The sequence below is a fragment of the Micropterus salmoides genome, unplaced genomic scaffold (assembly GCF_014851395.1).
Source record: "Micropterus salmoides isolate LMB-PRFRI ecotype aquatic unplaced genomic scaffold, ASM1485139v1 Ms_hic_scaffold_22, whole genome shotgun sequence".
Classification (NCBI taxonomy): Eukaryota; Metazoa; Chordata; class Actinopteri; order Centrarchiformes; family Centrarchidae; genus Micropterus; species Micropterus salmoides.
Window position 1 is genome coordinate 13,793,893 of NW_024041373.1, and position 20,052 is coordinate 13,813,944.

Sequence of the window (20,052 nt, forward strand, 5' to 3'; positions counted from 1 at the left end):
CCTAGGGCTGGACGATATAGCTAAAAATGTTATCACTACAAAAAGTTTCATATCTTTTGATATTGCTAATTATCACCATAAGTACCAAATCGTTATTTCTTTCGAGTTTAAAGGCTGATTTTTGCTCCTGAGTGAAAGTTGAAGAAACCAGATGGTTATTTGTGGTTTAAACTTTTCTTTATGGTCAACACTTGATTCCAAACAGTGGATCACTTCACAAATCTGAGGTAGAATATTCAAAACAATTATGATAAAAGCTTTGTCAACAAACATGCATGAGTAAAATTAAGTAAAAGCTTTTTCAGTCCTTTTACCTCAACAAATAAATCTAATATCTTAATAAAAAATTAAGTCCTAATTTGTGTATATAATTCATGAGAATAAAATCAAACATTTATTGAATATTTATTGAACATTTGTTATATTATTATTGAAAAAAGTTATATTGCGATAATATTGTTATTGTCTTATCGTCCAGCCCTACCCTGGCCACATTTGCAGTCTTCATGTCTCCTTACAGCATGTCTAAGGCACGTTCATGCAGATGAGCAGGGACCCTGGGCATCCTTCTTTTGGCGTATTTCAGAGTCAGTTAAGAGGTCTTTTTAGTGTTCTAAGTTTTTATAGTTGTGACCTTAATTGGCTACGTCTGTATGCTGTTAGTGTCTTAACAACTGTTCCACAGGTGCATGTTCTTTGATTGTTTTTGGTTCATCGAACCAGCCTTTACAATAAAATTCTGTAAAGTTATTTGGATGTTTACAGAATTATCATTGAAAACAAAGTGTCCTGAAAAAGGGACATTTCTTTTTGTTGAGTTTATAATGAAGATATGAGATGGAGAAAAACAAGCAACTCGTGACCTTTGAGAAGCTGAGCTTTTGCTTCAGAAGGATAAATGATGATGATCATTGCTGTCAATCAACCAATTACTTACTGATTTATCATCTCATATCAAGCTACATGTTTCAACCAGTAATACCACAGTCTACACAGTCACAGTCTAGTCTCTATAAAAACCTGGCAATAAGGAAGCTTGTTTTTCTCTCTGTGGGGGTCCATACGATATACCTAATGACTTCTACCTGCATTTCAAAACACATTTGTTACTTCTGTACCGTGGTCTATTGTAAATCCAGTGACAGTAACGCAAAGAGTAACGTTAAAGCCTGATTAATACTTCTGTAGTATAAACGTTAGCTAACTAACCAAGCTAGCTACATTAACTGTGAATACCGGAAAGTATTAAACATAAGTTATGGGTAACCTTCATAATAGATATTTAACGGTAGTTACTGTGTCACACTTAAGGAACACATTTTGGTCAAAATACAGTGACTTCAACTTAAACCAATACATTTCTAACGTTATTACCTAGATAATACTGCTTATGTCGATGCTATTTTACCGTTAGTTCACGCTAACGTTACGCCTTGCAGCTACATTAGCGAGCTAACTAACTTTGTGACGATGGTGTGGCTAATTTGGGTTAATACTTCCGTAATATGCTGACACACGCACTATACATTTTTTTACTATTAGCAATACAAAGGCATGGATGCAGATATCAACCAGTACTTTTTAGTAATTGCACTTACTTTATGCGCCAGTGAGGTTTAAACTGCACAGTCTTTAACAATACCTGACTACTGTGTACATACGTTCGCGCGTGCAGTTTGTGATGCAATGCATTCTGGGACGAAGGGCCATCATTGGCTGATAGGGAACAAACGTCACTTGGAACCCAGAAGCGATGGTCAAGGGAACGTGGTAGTGTCCCTGCGAAGGACCCTACGAAGTGTACTTAAACTTTTAAAGTTTTTTTTATACCTCTCATTGTCTTTGCAAACACAGCCTCAGACGAGTCAGACAACATTAAATATGCATTTGGTCTTTACAGGTTGGATAGCTACAAACTTTATCCAGTCTTTAAAATAAAGTATTCAGTCATTCTAACTTATTATGTTGTGTTTTTTGCCATGCAGCAAAGAGAAAATGGCGCATAGATATGGTGACAATGGGGTGGTGATGGCGCATAGATAAGATGCTTGCCTTTGGTGTCACCTGGGTTCGGTGGAGACCATTGTGTCCCTGAGCAAGACCCCTAGTTGCTCCAGAGGCATGCGACCTCTGACATGTATAGCAATTGTAAGTCGCTTTGGATAAAATGTAAATGTAAAATGAGAAAAGGTTGTATCTTATAGTGTTATACGAGAATAAGGCATTTGAGGTATAGTTAAAAAATCTGGTTTCTCTAATAAAACATACAGCATATGGTAGCCACAACTTTGATTATTAAACCATGACTACACTGGCCTACAGTCTGCACATACATGCACAGTCATAAGCAAGCATTTAGATTATTATACACATATCATATACAGGTCATGGTACATATTTGAGAACTTAGTGCATCTCCATTACCACCATTCCCTGTACCAAACTGGTAGACTAACACATTTTAAGAGACATTTTAACATCCATTAAAAGCCACGCATAAACACATTTGATGTTATTACTATATTTAATTTATAAGTTAACAATGTTATAAACTGTTATCTAAGTCACATTGATCACAAAAGAAAATACAACTTTCTGTTTTTCTTCACACATTGCAATTTCACAGCACAAATGCCATAAATACAAAAGAAGTAATGCAAAAATGTAAGAAATACAACAGCAGCACTACATTCAGAAAATAAATTATTTGACATGTGTCAAGTTTATCACAAAATGCATCTGTGTCACTTTTCAGTACAACATACAGATGACAGATTAAATGAAAAACCAACCTACAGGAAAGTCTCTTAGCAGTTTGTTGGTCCACCACAAGCCTTGAGAACAGCATCAGTGCTCCTTTCTACAAGTCTCTGAAGCTCTACTGGAGGAAATTAACACCTTAATTCCAAAAGATATTCCCTCATTTGGTGTTTTGATAATCATGGTGGAGCCTATATATAGATAATGTGCTCAGATGGGTTGAGGTCTGAAGTCTGGCAGAGCCACAGTATAGTCACATATGTTTATTTATCAAACAACAGGCCTTTTTCAGTGAAGACATTCTGACAGTTACAGTAGGAAAAGCACAGGTGTAAATGATAATATTAGTGATGACTGAACTGGAAGGTCCAGGTATTGTGCTTGCATCATGAGTATGGTGCCAACATACAGTATACTTTGTGTAAAATATTCAGGCTGTTTAATTTATAACAAATTTAATTGGCAGTCTAGTTCATGTCTAACAGGGCACACATTGGATAATTTCCTGTTGGTATAAAATGGTAAAATATGCTGATTTCTTGTATACTTACTGCAAATACGCAGTATATTGTAATGAATGGTACGTACTGTATACTATTAATGTGATGCTTCTGGGACACAGCAATAGTTTAGTTTAAAACAATCTTTTGAAACTTTTTTTTTTACATCAACACACTGTGTAATTTGGAGCTACTTCAGAATAAGACAAACCAATATTGTACTGCACACTTCACTTCAAACCACTGACAAAATGTTGCACTTTAAACCACTGTCAATTAAAGGTAGAAAAAACAAAAGCAGAAGTTAGTACTACAACTGTACAGTTTATGTGACTACTTCATACTACGGGGGTATGCTTTACATTGTGACAACAAAGTCAGACAGAGTTGCTCCTGCAGTTGAGAGGCACAGAGGTGCGGGACACTTCCATGTGCACAGTGGACATGGGGAAATGCTCACACTCTTCTTCTAGTGGGCTGCAGCGGCAGTGCAGGAGCACTTCTCTCACTTCCTGCCGAAAGTTGGAGTTGAGGAAACCGTAGATGATGGGGTTGATGCAGGTGGAGGACATGGCCAGCAGGTGGCAGAGTGAGAACAGCAGGTTGTGGTGGCAGACAGGCAGAGCCTCCTGGTTCCAGTCTGACACCACGTTGAAGATGGTGAGCGGCAGCCAGCAAAGAGCAAAGGCTGTTATGAGGGCGACCAGCATGATGTTGATTCGGCGGCTGTGGGTCATTCGCTGGCTCTCTGGTGTCCTGGAGCGGTCCAGCATGTCTTTGCGGTGACGAAGGCGCAGAAAAACTCTAACATAACAGAGCAGGACCAACAATAGTGGACCGCAGTACTGGAACAGCAGGAGCCATGTGGTGTAAGCGAGCCTGTGTTGCTGGGATGGCCAGCGCTCCAGACAGGCCTCCATATGCGGGGAGGTGGGGAAATAAGAAAAGAGGGTGCGGTATGAATTTGGAAGCCCAGATGAGTTTTTATACATGTAGGAAACTGGTTGAGATGGAGATGCATTGAGATAAGCCTGAGAAGAGGCTTGGTGATGGAGAGGAGACTGGGGAAGGATGGTATTGGTATAGGGCTCATTTGTGAGGAGCTGAAAGGCCAAGAAAGGTGAGGAGGTGAAGCAGGCCAGAATCCAAATGAGAACAAGCACAATGTAAGCCTGAGGAATGCTTGGTTTCCACCCAGAGGGGTTAATGATGAGCTGATGTCTTTCTAAAGCGATGAACACCAGCGACAGTGCAGACACGGTCACACACACACATTGGATGAACGGCACTAGCCGGCATAACAATGACCCAAACACCCAGTGGTCCATTAGCGTGTATATGACAGTGAAGGGGAGGCAGAAGAAACACACCAGAATGTCAGAAAATGACAGATTGCAGATGAAAATGCTGGTGACATTGACTTTTTCTCTACGACGGGCGATGATGCAGATGAGGCTGGTGTTCCCCACCAGCCCCAGCACCATGGTAATGCTGTACCAAACTACTAGACACGCTGTGAGGACGGCTGACATAGGGCACGACTCATGCCCGAGGACAGCGAGGTCTGAGAGGAGCTGGGTCTTATTCTCCAACCACTCCTGCACAGACTCTTGACTGGTTCTTCCCTTCTCCCACGGTAGGGAACGTGGAGCCGTGGAGCTGTTGAAGGGCAGGGGCAGAGCTGTCGTTGATGGAGAAAACTGGCTCGTGTTGCCGCTCAAGGACATCTCACCAGGACTTCAGTGTTACCAGCCCCCAGGATCAAACTGTCCATCCCAGCCCTCTGAAAAAAGGCATCTGAGAGATAAAGAGAGAGGAAGCACAGAGGGAGACAGAAATTATTATCATTAATCATGTGCAAAGCAGTTGGTCTTATAGGTCAGAGGATCTGTTCATGTAGAAGTGACACTGAGAAAGACAGGCAGTGGGTCCTGTGGCTGAGAAGGAATAAAGCCTTGGAGAGGTGCTATGTGTGAGGACCTTTTTCTATTTAAGTCACTGTGAGATCAGGTTCGAGAAAGCATTGTAATTAAAACATGCCCTTATGCTCTATTTTTAGCCATGCTAGTGGCTCTGTGGATGGCAATGTCAGCTTGTCTGTGAGTCGGTCAGTCCACCACTTTGGTTCAGGCTGAAATATCTCAACAACAGTTCAATGGATTGCTAAGAAATTTTGCATTCAAGACATCAAGGTGCCCAGAGGATGAATCCTTCTGACTTTAGAAATCTCTTGACTTTTCCTCCAGCGCATTTGTAGCTTTTAGTGAAATGTCTACTAATGACAGCCTCAGTTCTACTCAGCTGTACTTTGTGCTAATTAGCAAATCTCATCATGTTAACATGCTAAACTAATATGCTGAGCATCAGCAGATTAGCTTTGCCATTGTGGCCATCTTGCCATGCTGATATTAGCTGAACTAGGTACAGCCTCAAAGAGCCACTAACAGGGATTTAAAGTCATGTTTACTTATGTTATCATAAGAACATCACACTTCACAATAAGGTAGGGCAGTATTTATGATACATGTATTTAAAATACGCATTTCAAAACCAAAATAGGACTTTGTCATTTGTATTTGATAGGGTCAGTCATAACATTACAACCACCTGCTTAATATTTTGTAAATCTCCCTTTTGCAGCAAAAACGGCCCTGACCCATTGAGGCATGGACTCCACTAGACCTCTGAAAGTGTGTTGTGATTTCTGGCACCAAGACGTTTACAGCAGATCCTTTAAGTCCTTGAAGTTGCAAGGTGGGACCTTAATGGATTGGACTTGTTTGATCAGCACATCTCGTAGATGCACGACTGGATTGAGATCTGGGAAATTTCGAAGGCCAAGTCAACACTTGAAATTGTTCTTGTGTTCCTCAAACCACTCCTGAACCATTTTTGCTTTGTGGCATTATCCTGCTGAAAGAGGCCACTGCCAATAGTTTCCATTAAAGGGTCAAAGTTACATCCATGTAGCTGCTTTCGGCAGTGGACAGGGGTCAGCATGGGCACCCTGAATGGTCTGGTTTGTACTCTTAAATGTGCTTGCTCATTTTTCCTGCTTCTAACACAACAACTATGAGGACAAAATGTTCACTTGCTGCCTAATATATCCCACCCACTGACAGGTGCCACGATAACAAGATAATCAGTGTTATTCACTTCACCTGTCAGCGGTCAAAATGTTATGGCTGATCGGTGTAGGTCAGATTTATCGCATGACTCATTAGGAAGAGAAAATCTCTCAAACATTGGTCACTAGTGTACTAGTGAAGTGATAGATCAAATAGGCCAACAGTTAGAGGATTTGCGAAGTGATTTCATGGTACCTTGGAAAAGTATTTTTGAAATACAAAAATACAGTAGTTTATTTTGAAACATGGCATGGCTGCTGTATTTTGTGGTTTAATTTAAAATGAGGGTATTTGGTGTTTTATCTTAAACTTCATTTTGATGTATATTTCCCTTCCCTGCTGCCCATCCCCCCAAGGGAATGTTTTGCTTTCATCATGTTGTACAGAGCAGTACTGCAGTTTTACACAGTAATTTCTGTTCTTGTCTTAACACTGTTAACACAAGACTGTTTCTCTTCTTCTTTGCCCATCTTAAGATCTCAGATTTGTCAGTACTCCTCCCACAAATGAATCCTCCAGTCAGGTTTCAAGACTGAGCATAATAGCTTAATGACATTAAAATTACTATGCATATTGAACAAAAACTTCTGTTTTTTCAAGTACACAATAAATGATGTAGTACGTCAAAGTGAAAGGGCATGACATTGTCAGAATCCTAAAAATGGATTCTAGCTCTCTCCCCTGAAACCTCTGCCATGTGCTGTGAAAACCAGCGTTGCAAAGAAAAAGAGCCTGTCATTTTCCATTAATGGCACACACACTTCGCTATCAGTCACTTCACACTGCATCATTACTAACCTACTCTGTCAGTGTGTTGAGTGAGCTGCAGGCAGGGTGGCACAGCATTGATCATCCTTTTTTCAGGGAGGAAAGACAACTGTAATGTCACCAGAAACCAGATGTAACAAACAGCTGTGACAAAGCGAGGGAGCCATAAACACCAGCAGGGGAAGAAAATGTCCCATTAATAGGCAAATTTGAGACTGTCATGTTACAATGAGGGGACACTAGGAATCACATTCTGCCAGTAGTGAGTGTGATCATCCCCCTCCAGAGCAAAATCTCTGCAAGATAAGGAACGCCGTGACTTGGCGCCGCTCCGTCCGTCATATTCTTGTTTTCTGCCTCAGTGAAGTGTCCTCCATCTCTGACAAAACACTGTTGTCTGACAGAAAAAAAAAGAATAATGTCCTTCTTCTTGGACCAAATTCACCTTGATTCTGCCTTTTGTATTTTTCTGGGAGCAGTTGGACATTTATTCACCTTTTCTTCACTGTCATCAATGTTTCTTCAAAATTTTTCTGTGGTAGCTTTAGATTTGTTGCACATTTTCTTTAATTCTTCAATTGCACATATTCGTTGTTCTGTCCTGCCATATTAAGATGGTATTTTTGAATGCAGTTTCCTTGTAATTTTTTTTAATGTTTGGAAACGTCATCAGTTCAACTAGAATCTAAAGGTCCGTAGCATGATTTCAAGTGCTTATATATTGTCATGAATTAGACAGTTATACAGTAAATAAATGTGTGGAAATGAAAATTACAAGGAGATAACTTGCACATGTGTGATTGACACATAAACAAAGAATAGAAGAGAGAAGCCCAACCTCTAAATTCCCATCTGTGCAGTCACTGTTTCATTTATATGCATATAAAATGTGTGTCTTAAGAATGCTTACCATATTAATAATGTTGCTTTTTGCTTATTTCATAAAAAAAAACAAAAAAAACCCCCACATTTATTATTGCAGCTTTACACCAGGCCACCAGTGAGTATTGCCACTTACTGAAATCCATCATTATGAATCCATTTTGCATATAAAACAAAAGAAAGCACCAAAACAGTGATTTCCATGAAGCACATTTTCAGTCAGTAGTACTATTCATAAACTATTTTCTTTTCTGGGGGGTGTCAAAGTTGGTGGGTAATACCTCCCAAGACATCATCACTACAAATACTGGCATGAGATTGGTTTTGCTTCACATTTCTACACACTATATGAAACATTCATGCAAATCAGGTACAAAGGTTTTTCTGTTTTTTTCTTCAGTTTTCCTGCTGAAATTGGATGCACATTCTCAGAAATACTGCCTCCATGCTGCTATTGTTTGACCGCATCATTCAAAAACATTTGCAAAGGCAGAGACATACAGTTCACCTGCATATCTGAGGACACTAAACTGACAGCGGAGAAATAACACCAGGATACATTTTATAACTGGTTAAATAAGAAAGACATTGACTTTCCTTAGCAAGGATCATTACTGTGTGTACAAATAAAGCACTCACGTGGTGGCTGTGTGGAGTGTCTCTGTGATGTCAAGATGACAGAGAAAACAACGCTTTGAACAGGTGTGAATCCACAGAGATGAGAGTAGGAGTAGCAGCTGAACATCACAAAAACCAGAGCGTTTCTGTCAGAGACAGTGGCGAGGGAAGCACCCCTATTATTGGGCTGGTATGGTGCCGGGGACCCTCTCAACACTGAGCTCTGCTGTCACACAGTGGTGGTTTCATTCAATTACATCCTGAAAATCACACTTGCTTCAAGTGCTGGCAAGAGGAAATATAATTTGAGCAGGTTTTAGGTTTTAACTTCATTACCCGTGACATTTAAAACATGACAAGTAAGACAAATGCTGACTGTTGTTTATTGGTAGATTACTACATGTACACACTATCAACTAGTTGATAAAATGTGGAACATAAATCCCCAGTTTGAACTTCAATTGTCCGAGTTTAGACTTTGTAGTGTGTTCAGATGGGGCTACACCCTTTTGTCTTGTCAGACTTCAGCACCACCTTGGCAGAGCAGGCCTCCTTGTTTACAACCAACTCACACTCCTCAGGAATGTCTACTGTGCTTTCACTGGGAATGCTGAGAGACAAAAAGAAAGAAGGTTACCTAAGGTGAAAAGAGAAATCAAATGGTCTTCATAAAATGGTTTTGCACTAAGTAGGGACTGTACAAAAAGTATTTGGGACTATATATATACGCAGAATCCTATCAGAGCTTTATTTGCCCCAACATGATCAACTAGCTAATAGGACCAATATGTCAGTTTGGTCATTTTTCCATTAGCTTGATGCTCCCTGGATACAGCAAGCAGAATCACTATATATACATGTCTCAACACGTCTATACAAGTTATGCTGTAATATAATCCACTCCTAATGTGCCACACACAGCTGTGTCCTTTTATCACGCATAAGCATTTAACCATTTCCCCAGAGTAATAAACTTGTGTTTGGATATTTTACTGTATGATCTTTGGCTCAGCCATCTGCAGGAAACAGCCCACTCTGACTGTCTAGCTGCTGTTTCAAAACACACCTACTCATGTGTATCAGGTGTTATGATCTGATCTGATCATGTCCATCATCTGATGGACATCTGATCTCATACATATAAATATTATTTTAAGATAGTGGCGGTTGGGTGTTTCAGTGTCCTTTCTTTGAGTTGAAGGTCCAAAGAAAATATGAATGATGGTAAGGGAAAAGCTTTTTTAAAGAGTGAAATATAAGGTTCAGCACCCCTCTTTACCCCACTAACCTTTGTACAGCCCCTTAGAGAGGATTGATTAAAAATAAAATATGGAATGTCATAAATCAAAGCATTAAAATCTTACTTGCTACAGCAGCTTATGCCCTCCGTCGTACAAGAGCAGTCCATGCAGTCGCTCACCCAGTCAGAGCCAAAATCATGCTGCTTTCCATCCTGATCCACACACCCTACATGTAAGGAAATAAAACCACAGTTCAGAGGAGCCTCTTATGTGGTGGTGACTGTGTGTGAGTGTGCATTGATCTGTGCATAGGGTGTTTTAGTTTTTTGTTTGTTTGTTTTGAGTAGGCTGGCAGGTGTTGCTGGTAAACATAGAGCAGCTGGATGATGTGTTTAACTGGAACGCTCAGACACATAAAGAAGGACTAAATGCTAATTTCTCCAACTTCAACAGCAGAGAAAAGTTTTCACTCCACATCATATCTCCGGTTTTCTTGTCTTGCTTTTAATTGGAATCCTTTCACCTCACCTTTTGGAGGGGATTCCGGATCTTTGATCACCAGTTCCTGGAAGAAGCATGCAGAGTGACATAGGACAAACAGTCCCAGCAGACAAACAAACACATGGAGAGAAGCCTGAAAGAGTAAAAAAAAAGACACCTGTAACTATGGAGCATGTTTTATAGTCTCTGCAGTGTACTTATGGACTTCTGCTAAAATAACTTAATCCAAAACAATGTTTTAACATCTTTTAAACATTGAAAGGAAGTGGGTAGGTTCTATTTCTGTCTTTTTTGTCTGAAAATGGTCACACAAACCAAAGCCAATCCTATTATATGAAAGAGCCTAAAACACCCCAAAGGAAGAAAAAATGTTTTACTGTCACTCTCAGAAGGTTTTCACATTGTAGCTATTTTCATGCAGTTTTAGGAGTTTTGATTCCAAATGTTTCAATAAAGACACCTTTATGTATATATTTTAATGCAAAATAAATTTTGTCTGCAACATATTGTATGTAAAATAAGACTGGTTTCATCTACAAAAGATAGATTGGTAAGAATTTACAGTTTACAATAAGCCAGATAGGTTTAATTAATCTTTTGGACCACGTTTTTAGATTTACTTGCCGATTTATATTTTACTACCATCAATACCACCACTACAACAAAACATAACAATATTGCAGTGTGCCCTGTAGGAATCCTACAGGAGTTTGAAGTTAATTGTAAATCTAAACAATACACTTCAATTTTACTTTAATTTAATTTTGGCAGTATAGTACACAAAGCAGTCTTAAAAGTACATATATCCATATCTAAATTTATATTGCATTTTTTACAGAATAATAGACCTTAGTCTACAGAAAGAAATAGTTTCTTCATTTCCAAGTTCAGCATGTTCATAGCATAATACAATTGTAAAGTGTAAAATACATACCATCATCAGACGTGATGGGGAAGCTGTGAGTGAGAGCTCTCTAATGAGGGTTTTATAATAAGGTGTGCACCCCTGCATATATTTATTGATAATATCACGAGCGTGATGAGAGTATTATCAGATATTTGTTTAAGGTGGAGAACAGCAGCAGGTGTGCAGGTGATATTGATATTAGATACTAAAGGCACGCCTCACTGAATCATGAAATTTTCACACATGTATGTTCTTTCTACTAACTCACACAGAAGCTGGATTTATAATAACATTTATAATCCACTTTATTCAACAATTGCAAAATAAAAACACACTAGTAATAAACTAATAAACTGTTTTTCCTTTTCTGTAAACATTTAATGCTGAGCCAAAAGGCAGAGATAGATTACTTGCATTGCAAATAAAGCCACAAATTGTAAACAATTATTAATAAGAGAGTTTGGATCAACCATGACATAGTAAACAATGTACTTCTACAACTTTGTCATCCAGCTGCTTGTCAACAGCTGTAATAACAAAACGTCCTGTACTGTGCAACAGAGGAAAATTCTGTACAATACTTCAGCAAAATCCAGCGCCATACACTTCTACACTCATTACATAATTAACAATCTGTAAAAAATGATTATAATAATAATAAAATACAAAGCAATAACACAGTATCAAATTAGGAAAAGAAATAATCATACTAAGGGCTGCTTGGCAAAACATTAAAATAAATGTTTAACTGTGAATGTAAGACGCTTTGCTATCCCAATGGTGACATTATCAAACACAACAAAGCTGTAGGGTTCACTTCTTTAAGTGTAAATGGAAAAAGAAAGAAAGAAAGAAACAAAAAAAACAGTGACTGAAGATGATGTGTTTTTCCGACTGCACATCAAAAGAAACACTTTATCCTTTGGCAATAGTCACCAAACAGGTGTCAGATCTCTTGGCAGCAAAACATGTGAACTGTCACCACGTCGACTCCCGATAAGATGACGACAACCACGGTATCAACCGGCTGAGTGAAGCCTGATCACTCTGCTGTAAATGCTGAGTGAGACTAACAAACCAAACCACTAGTGAACTATTAAAAAATCCCCAAAGTGGAACATGAATGAAGAAAGTGACTAGACTTATTTAAAGAGGGCAAATAAATCACCAAGAGGAAAATAATCATACCAGCAGCATTTAGGGCGCCTAATAAACCATATTTCTTTGTTTTACTTGACAGTGTACGCTTACATTTTAAGGAATTGATCAACATTTTGGGAAATACACGAATTTGTCTTCTTTGTAAGAGTTAGAGGAGATCAAAACCACTATTGTCTGTACGCTAAATATGAAGCTACCATCAGCAGCTCGTTAGCTTAGCATAAAGAGTGGAAACACCTAACATCACATCTAAAGCTCAAGAATTTGTACACATTTGTATAAAAAACTGTAGTGTAAAGTATTACAGGAGGTTATGTGTAAGACTACTTCTTGGCTGGGAGGGGACTTGCAGCAGAGTCTCTTCACATCACAGTTTTACACTTTTTTGGACAGATTAAACAAATGTTAATTAGTGAGCCTTAGAAGCGATGGTACTGTAGGTGGATTTTTTACCAGCCTTACGGTTTCCCAGTTTCCAGTCTGAATGCCAAACTAAGTTTACCAGCTGCTGGCTTGGTTCAGATTTAACGGACTGAGATGACAGTGAACCAATGTTCTCATCCAACTTTCAGTAAGAAAGCAAATGAGCACATTTCCCAAAATGTCAAACTATTCCTTTTAAATATGAGATTAATTGAATAAAGATAGTCAATTTAAAAAAAGGAGGGGAAAAACTCCCACTTGCTAAACTTATAACTATATAAAGATTTGAAGCAAGTAGTAACATTTCTCATTCACTTAAATATAACAATGCACATTGCAGCCACTGATCTTTGAAAGTGTCCTCTATCCAATCAGAGTTTTCATGAAGGCAGGTTTGTTGAAAGGCCAGTGATACTGGTTGGGGACAGGTCCATTCACATTGCACTCAAAGAAGGAGAACATGGGGAACCAAATGCGTGCCCTCCGGCTATGCTGGTAAGCACGGGTATTTGCTAACGTGTGGTAGTAGAGGAAGAGGCGGGTGGTGATGTAGAAGGCGATGAACACGTCGATGGAGTAGTGCTCGTGTGCCGCCAGGATGAAGAAAATCCCAAAGAGGTTTAACACCCAGGAGATGGTGTGAATCAGATTCCAGGTTCGCGGAGTGTCTGCAATTGAAAGGAATCAACAGATAAATCTAGTGATATTCCATAACTTTCATAGTGTCAACAAATCAACAGTGAATTAATCAAACTAACAAGTATTACTTGTTTAGCCAAAGCCTGATATAGGGATACATTTATCATGGTAAATGCACTTTCCCTAACAGACAAAATCTTTATCATTTATCTTCTCATTCACCCATTTACACACACTGATGGCAACGGAGCTGCCATTCAAGGCTCTCGCCTGTCCATCAGAAGCAAATTGGGGAGTTTAGTATCTTGACAAAGGTCACATTGACATGTGGACAGGAGGAGCTGGGATCAAACCGACAACCCAGAAATTACTGGATGACCGGCTCTACGTCCTGAGCCTACTTACCCGAAGCTGCCTATGTAGCTTAAACATGGAAGCTGAACAACACTATTGTGATTTATGTTGAATAAATCCCATCTGTCCTGCTGCTGTAAAAAACAGCAATGTGTATTAATCCGCAGCTGAAAATAGTCCCCAAAAGCATTATTTATTCCTACTAAAGATGACAGTACCCAACGTATCCAATGTCTGATACAGCTTATTCCTCAGTGAGCTGCACATTCTGTGTTTGAAGGCCAACAAACATGAACACTCACATTCAGTCACAAAAAAGTTGAGCATTGTGATGACAACAGTGTGTCCACTGAACATGTAGTCTCCACACGTTTGGACGCCTGTCAGAGTCATCCCAAACCCACTCCAGATTGCTAGCGCCCTCTGTATCTTTCCCAAGGTATCACCGTACGTCTGGGGAACAAAAGACACCAGTTCTCAGTCACGCAGTGAATCACAGTGGCAGCGGTTCATCACTTATCACAGTAAGAATTGCTGAGTGAATAATACTGTAACAGTGCCAATAGCAGCAATTAGTGGCCACTCGAGACCTGGAAATGGCAAACCATATTTAATCTGCTCATAATCTCGTGTGTGCTTCCCACCTTACTGGCACACTTCAGGTGCTGCCCAGGCACAGAGAGCGAGGTGACAAACATGGTGCAACAACGAAGCAAAAACACAGTTCCCATCAAAGAACACAGGCGTCTGAAGAGAATGGACCTGAAATAGAGACAAACATTCACAGTTCATTTCCTGCCCAGCACTTCATGCACTTCACCAAGTATTATACCATTGACACAGCATATCAATGAGGGGAAGAGCAGGAACTGTGGATTACCTGTGTTTGTGAAGGAGCAGGATCAATAGAAACATGTAACACAGGATAAGGCCACAGGCTTCAGCCATTGCAAAAGCCCAAGGGATTCTAGGAACACTGTCAGAGTACAAACATGTTATGTCAACATATGAGTGCAGGACAATGTGTACATAAACTATGGAGTCTGGGTAGTTGCTCAGCATGCACTGGATGCATGCATTTATACCTGTCCAGAAATATGTCAGGCAGCGGTGGGTATGTCCTCGTGTCCGGGACACGTTCGTGTACGATGACCATGACAAAAGATGTGAATCCAAACACAGAAAAGACATATAAGGAACTGACGACCGTCTTCCACACCTCTGGGTCCAATCGACCAGCTAGGTTCTCTCTACACCTCCCGTTGGTGTGTGTATGACACAGGGCCTCTCCTGAACCGTATCCAGATCTATCACCATTCCTCAGCCGCAGCTCAGTCCCGTTGCAAGAGCGATCACCTCCGTTATACCTCCTGTTGGCTCCATCACAGCCCCACTCGACCCCTGCGGCGCCTAGCGAGAGTCCAGCAGGGAGACTGTCCGCAGGTCTGAGACCCAGCTCCTCCAGCTGGGCCTGGTTCTGTCTCTGGAGCCGACGGAGGGCTATGGTCAGCCTCTTGATGTCTCCTAACACAGTGAGGCCCAGCGGAGGCCCGCGCAGGTCAGCCTCAGTCAGAGCCAGCAGGCTGAGGCCATCCAGGCGGTGCTGGGTGCACAATAACTCCACATACTCCCCAAAACCTTCTTCCTGCAGCCACTGGGCCACCTGCTTACAGCTCCAGGCGCTCACACTGTGCTCTGACAGTGCCATGCCACTGCAGATACAGACATACAGTGTTAATGACCTTTTTATAATTCAGCACCACTTCTTCCTCCAATGTGTTTTCACTTCTTGATTTTATCACACTCTTTGTCACTCTCAATCTCACTGTTTAAATGCAAAAATGCCTGAAACACAACCATGCTCAATTTGCATGCCATTGATCACAACCACTCAACCTCCTCTACTAAAATGAGCATCATTTGTTCCATGTGTTGCTTAATTAAGCTCACTCAATACTAGTATACGACTAAACACACCACAACAGCAAATATCTACAAAGGATTTATGTTATTTCTTCAACAGGCTGCAACTAATATAATTTTTATTATTGACTGGACTGTCAGTTACTTTTTAAACTAAATGTTTTCTAATCATTTATTCTATATCTGACAATGTGACACAAACTGATGTCTTCAACAAACAGTCCAAAAACCTAAACGTATTAAATCTACCATGTTAGAGCTGAAACGATCAGTCAATTATTTGATTAGTCGCTCGTTGTATCGAAAACTATTTTTGATAAAAAATTCATAATTTCAGTCATTTTTCAAGCAAAAACTCCCAACAATCTCCGGTTCCTGCTTCTCAAATTTGAGAATGTTCTTCTTTTCTCTTTTCCTTCATGGCAAACTTAATATTTTTGGGTTTTGGACTATTGGTCAGGCAAAATATTTTACTTGAGGACTTCACCCAGAATCTGCGAAATTGGGCTGACATTTCAAATTTAAATTTTTCAAATGATAATGTATAATGAAAATAATCGTTACAGTCCTGAATGAAATAAAACTGAGAAAAGCAGCAAATCCTCACACTTTAGGAACCACATGAAAAAGCACTTATGCCGAATAAATGACTAAAATAATTATCAAAATTCACTGACTCATTGTTTCAGCACGAAAATACAATCACTAATATAATGTAAAGGAAGGGATGGGGAAGAAATGTTAAGAGTGTTTTGTGCTCTTATTCGTGACCTAACAGCACACTGCAGGCTACTTAGTGCTAATACATCGTCTGTGTTCAGGTCTATGACTGTACAGTAAAGCAAACAGTGACTTACAGCATAAGTATGTACTGACACCACGCACTGATCCACGTACAGCAGGCCTATGTTTTATGTGTCAAACTAAAACAAATTAACAGGAATTCAACCGAACTGAGTGTGACCAGTTCTGTAGGTGTCAGGCGTCACACAGACAGACTCGAGCACTGATGAAATACTCTGCTTTGCTATGAGTGTGTCCCCTTTTTACCCTTTGAGCCTCTGATAAGCCTGTCCTCCCCACTGCTCCAAAGGTCTGCAGGGCTCAACCAACATGTCTGTACTGCTGTTAACTGCGGAATGTAAGTGGCAGCCTACGTGCTGATTGGACTGCAGATACAGAGTCATATCATATCAGTAATGCCGGAGTTGTTGGGAGGTATTAAACTTATTAAAGTTAGTACCTCTATGACAAGATAACAATAAATGCTGATACATAAAGGAGTCAGTAATTTCATAACTGGTTAGTACTGAAGTTACAGTAACTGTGTGAGTAGAATTAAAGACTAAGTCTCCATTGTGATTACTTACTGGATCTGAGAACTACTTCAATTTAGGGACAGAACCTAATGATTATTTTCTCAATCAAATCAATTATTTGTTTGGTCTATAAAATAATAGCTTAATTTGCATAGCACTTTTCAATACAGACAACAAGGTGATTTACAACAATCAATATAACACATAAATAAGTAAATATAAAAATAAAGGAAAAATAGAATACGCATCACACAGTGAACACTATTTTGTAGAAGTTTGTCTTTAGAAGTGAGCTAAAACCAGGAACAGACTCTGCAAGCCTGATCTCCTGTGGTAGATTGTTCCAGAGTGTGAAAAGTTCCCATCACAAAGTTTCCAGAGCCCAAGGTGACGCCATAAAATTGCATTATTTTCCAACCAACAAAGTATTCAGTGACTGATTAGTAAGTAGTTTACTGTAATGTAAAAAAAAAAAAGACAAGCAGCAAATCACTAGAGCTGATTATATCAATTATTTGGTTAGTAGATGCACAAAAACATTAATCTGCATTAATCTGATCATCAATTAAACCTGCTTATAAAGCAAAAATGTCAAATATTTGATGGCATCAGCTTTTCCGATGTGTCTTAAAACTGTGACACTTTTCACATTTTTCTGACATGTCATAGAACAAAGAATTAATAAAAAAGGAGGTAAATTAGTAATGACAATCAGTGCTAATTCTCACATTTAAAAAGGTGGAATTTACATTTAAAAAGGTGGAATTCACCATAAATGTTTGGCAATTATGTTTGAAAAATGACTTCAGCAATTTTCTGTTAATCTACTTATCAGTTAACTGTTTAACTACATGTCTGAAGCCTAAAGTAACTTACTTGGGTAGCTGCTGCTCCGTTCCCTCAAACAGTAATAAGTTATTTTTAACTAGCCTCTAGATTTTACTGGCAACATCTCTGGCCTGAGGCTTTACTTGGGGATTCATAAGTGCGATGTCAGCTTGTTTGGCTGGCTTACAGTGAGTCGCAGTGAGCAGTGACACACAGCTGTGAGAGAGAAAGCCCTTCAGTGTGTGTATGTGAGAGAGAGAGACACAATTTGACAAAGGGCTCATAGTCTGTTCACCCCAGGGCATCAATGCAACGCCGGACAGCAACATTTCAGCATGACATAAACTCAGATATGAAATCATATTTTCATGATGGTGAGGAAAAGTTTAAACATCACTTTCCTAACGTAAGCAAAAAGTAGAAAAGTACATGATGAAAAGAGAACAAACAAGTGTAAGTAAATTTAGTTGTTTCAAATGTACTTTAAAAGATTATATTAAACAGTAGTTGCTTCTCTTACCAGAAATCCACTGTCACTGTGGTGTCAGAGGGTGTAGATGAGCTGTCTGTTTGTGGCTCAACTCGTAGAAGTATTTCTTGTCCAACATGCTTCTGACAACCAGGCAACACCAAACAGGAAGAGACAATAATGAACAACAGCAGTAAAGAAGAGCTGCTGGCCTCATGCAGGGCTGCTACTTAAAGCATGCTGACATCTGCTGGCCACATTTATGAAAAATAGGGATCTGTTTATGGGTTTGTTTTTCTCTAGATCCCCTCCAAAAAATGTGTCTTTCATGGACGACCTGGTTTGAATTTGATGTTATTTAAAAAGCACACTCAGTGGCTTTCAAACCAGTATAAACACATTTCGATGAGAGAGAGTTTGACTGAGAGTCTGTGCCAAACTGCACCACCTGTTTCTGACAGTCAAGACAGCCAGCAACCAAAGCAAAGGCAACAAACAGCAGCGTGATTTAGTATTAGGGGAATAGCATAATAGTTTACCCCCTCTGAACTTAGAAATGACTGACAGGAAGCCAATCAGCGGTGCTGTCTCTGAGGTGAGATGTGATACACGAGACTCTGAGCGGAGAAATATCAGCGACACAGACCCAGAAGAGGAGAAGAAAAGGACAGAGGATTCAAAGAGGAAGTGGGAGATCTCGTCTCTTCAGGAGCTGGAGGAGGTTTTACATTCAGCTCCACGCTCCTGTCGCCACGGAGATGAGGTGTGGCCTAACTTGTATCTGGGAGACATGTGGGTATCCTTTGCCTTATTTAATTTCTGTGTGTCTGAATTGTTATTCATGCATAAAAAAATGTGGTATTTGTGTCAGGTTTATGTCTCATGACAAGCTCGGGCTCTGGCAGCTGGGCATCACTCACGTGCTGAATGCAGCCCATGGAAAACTGTGCTGTAAGGGCAGTGATGATTTTTATGGCACCACAGTGAAATACTACGGAGTCCCTGCAAACGACCTGCCAACATTTGACCTTTCACCTTTTTTCTACCCTGCTGCTGAGTTCATTCACCAGGCTTTGACATCAGGAGGTACTGAAACTTGACAGTTAGTGACAGTTAGTCACCTGTATTTTCAGTATCTTTATTTGTGTCTTTTTATGATTTCCAGGAAAGGTGTTTGTGCACTGTGCTGTGGGTGTGAGTCGCTCGGCTGCATTGGTCCTAGCCTACCTGATGATTCATCACCGCCTCACTCTGCTGTCCTCTACACGCTGTGTGCAGCAAAAACGCTGGATTTTCCCAAACAGAGGCTTCCTGCGGCAGCTTATAGCCCTGGACCAAAAACTGCAGGACGAAGGGTTGTATGAGGCGAAATAAAAACAAACAAAGCGAGGAAGAACCCTACACAATAAATCCATAGAATTGTCCTCTGGTTGTAGGCAGAAGTCAATGTCCTCGTTTATACCATGTAAGACTGTCGCCATTTCTACTCTTTACTGTATGCAGACACTTAACAATTCAACCGTGTCCAACCCTCCCCTCCCCTTGTCCTCTGCTGATGTGACCTCAGTGGTGACAGAGAGAGTCCCTGTCTATTCCCCCCCCGGATCTTTGGCATCATTGAACAGACCAAT

The 20,052-nt window shown here is 40.0% G+C and overlaps 5 protein-coding genes across 7 annotated transcripts in view; 1 reads left to right on the plus strand and 4 right to left on the minus strand.

The window, feature by feature from the left end:
- mcph1 (microcephalin 1) overlaps positions 1-1,679 on the minus strand; it is a 29,669-nt gene extending 27,990 nt beyond the window's left edge. Inside the window, 1 exon segment of the mRNA XM_038737444.1 lies at positions 1,599-1,679. The gene's annotated coding sequence lies outside the window, so the exon portion shown is untranslated.
- Positions 1,680-2,505: 826 nt separating this feature from the next.
- Positions 2,506-8,875, minus strand: LOC119917167 (neuropeptide Y receptor type 4-2-like). Its single transcript, XM_038737311.1, has 2 exons — positions 8,678-8,875; positions 2,506-5,057 (listed from the first exon to the last, which is right to left on the minus strand). Exon 2 carries the CDS (start codon positions 4,985-4,987, stop codon positions 3,638-3,640), a length of 1,350 nt encoding a protein of 449 aa, XP_038593239.1. The 5' UTR covers positions 4,988-5,057; positions 8,678-8,875; the 3' UTR covers positions 2,506-3,637.
- A 147-nt stretch (positions 8,876-9,022) lies between these two features.
- On the minus strand, positions 9,023-11,438 carry LOC119917170 (beta-microseminoprotein). Its single transcript, XM_038737316.1, has 4 exons — positions 11,333-11,438; positions 10,426-10,531; positions 10,021-10,123; positions 9,023-9,266 (listed from the first exon to the last, which is right to left on the minus strand). The coding sequence occupies exons 1-4, from the start codon at positions 11,408-11,410 to the stop codon at positions 9,146-9,148; spliced, it is 408 nt and encodes a 135-aa protein (XP_038593244.1). The 5' UTR covers positions 11,411-11,438; the 3' UTR covers positions 9,023-9,145.
- Positions 11,439-11,589: 151 nt separating this feature from the next.
- LOC119917168 (sphingomyelin synthase-related protein 1-like) lies at positions 11,590-18,629 on the minus strand. 3 transcript variants are annotated; one of them, XM_038737313.1, is made up of 6 exons: positions 18,473-18,629; positions 14,968-15,594; positions 14,763-14,858; positions 14,527-14,644; positions 14,185-14,335; positions 11,590-13,557 (listed from the first exon to the last, which is right to left on the minus strand). In XM_038737313.1, exons 2-6 carry the CDS (start codon positions 15,588-15,590, stop codon positions 13,253-13,255), a joined length of 1,293 nt encoding a protein of 430 aa, XP_038593241.1. In that variant the 5' UTR covers positions 15,591-15,594; positions 18,473-18,629; the 3' UTR covers positions 11,590-13,252. The 3 variants fall into 3 exon arrangements, with proteins under 3 accessions (XP_038593241.1, XP_038593242.1, XP_038593240.1); XM_038737314.1 differs by lacking the exon at positions 18,473-18,629 and adding an exon at positions 18,001-18,136; XM_038737312.1 differs by lacking the exon at positions 18,473-18,629 and adding an exon at positions 16,663-17,368.
- Positions 18,232-19,816, plus strand: LOC119917171 (dual specificity protein phosphatase 13-like). Its single transcript, XM_038737317.1, has 4 exons — positions 18,232-18,326; positions 18,976-19,213; positions 19,293-19,507; positions 19,587-19,816. Exons 1-4 carry the CDS (start codon positions 18,260-18,262, stop codon positions 19,793-19,795), a joined length of 729 nt encoding a protein of 242 aa, XP_038593245.1. The 5' UTR covers positions 18,232-18,259; the 3' UTR covers positions 19,796-19,816.
- Positions 19,817-20,052: the final 236 nt, after the last annotated feature.

Coding starts and splice junctions, on each gene's coding strand:
- LOC119917171 (XM_038737317.1), top strand. CDS start 18,260: ATGCAACGCCGGACAGCAACATTTCAGCATGACATAAACTCAGATATG. Junction 18,327..18,975: donor GAAATCATATTTTCATGATG/GTGAGGAAAAGT, acceptor CTCTGAACTTAG/AAATGACTGACAGGAAGCCA. Junction 19,508..19,586: donor CCAGGCTTTGACATCAGGAG/GTACTGAAACTT, acceptor TATGATTTCCAG/GAAAGGTGTTTGTGCACTGT.
- LOC119917168 (XM_038737312.1), bottom strand. Junction 14,645..14,762: donor CTGCTCCTTCACAAACACAG/GTAATCCACAGT, acceptor TCTCTATTTCAG/GTCCATTCTCTTCAGACGCC. Junction 13,558..14,184: donor CAACTTTTTTGTGACTGAAT/GTGAGTGTTCAT, acceptor TTTCAATTGCAG/ACACTCCGCGAACCTGGAAT.
- LOC119917167 (XM_038737311.1), bottom strand. CDS start 4,987: ATGTCCTTGAGCGGCAACACGAGCCAGTTTTCTCCATCAACGACAGCT.
- LOC119917170 (XM_038737316.1), bottom strand. CDS start 11,410: ATGCAGGGGTGCACACCTTATTATAAAACCCTCATTAGAGAGCTCTCA. Junction 10,124..10,425: donor TCCGGAATCCCCTCCAAAAG/GTGAGGTGAAAG, acceptor CCTTACATGTAG/GGTGTGTGGATCAGGATGGA. Junction 9,267..10,020: donor GGCATAAGCTGCTGTAGCAA/GTAAGATTTTAA, acceptor TTTGTCTCTCAG/CATTCCCAGTGAAAGCACAG.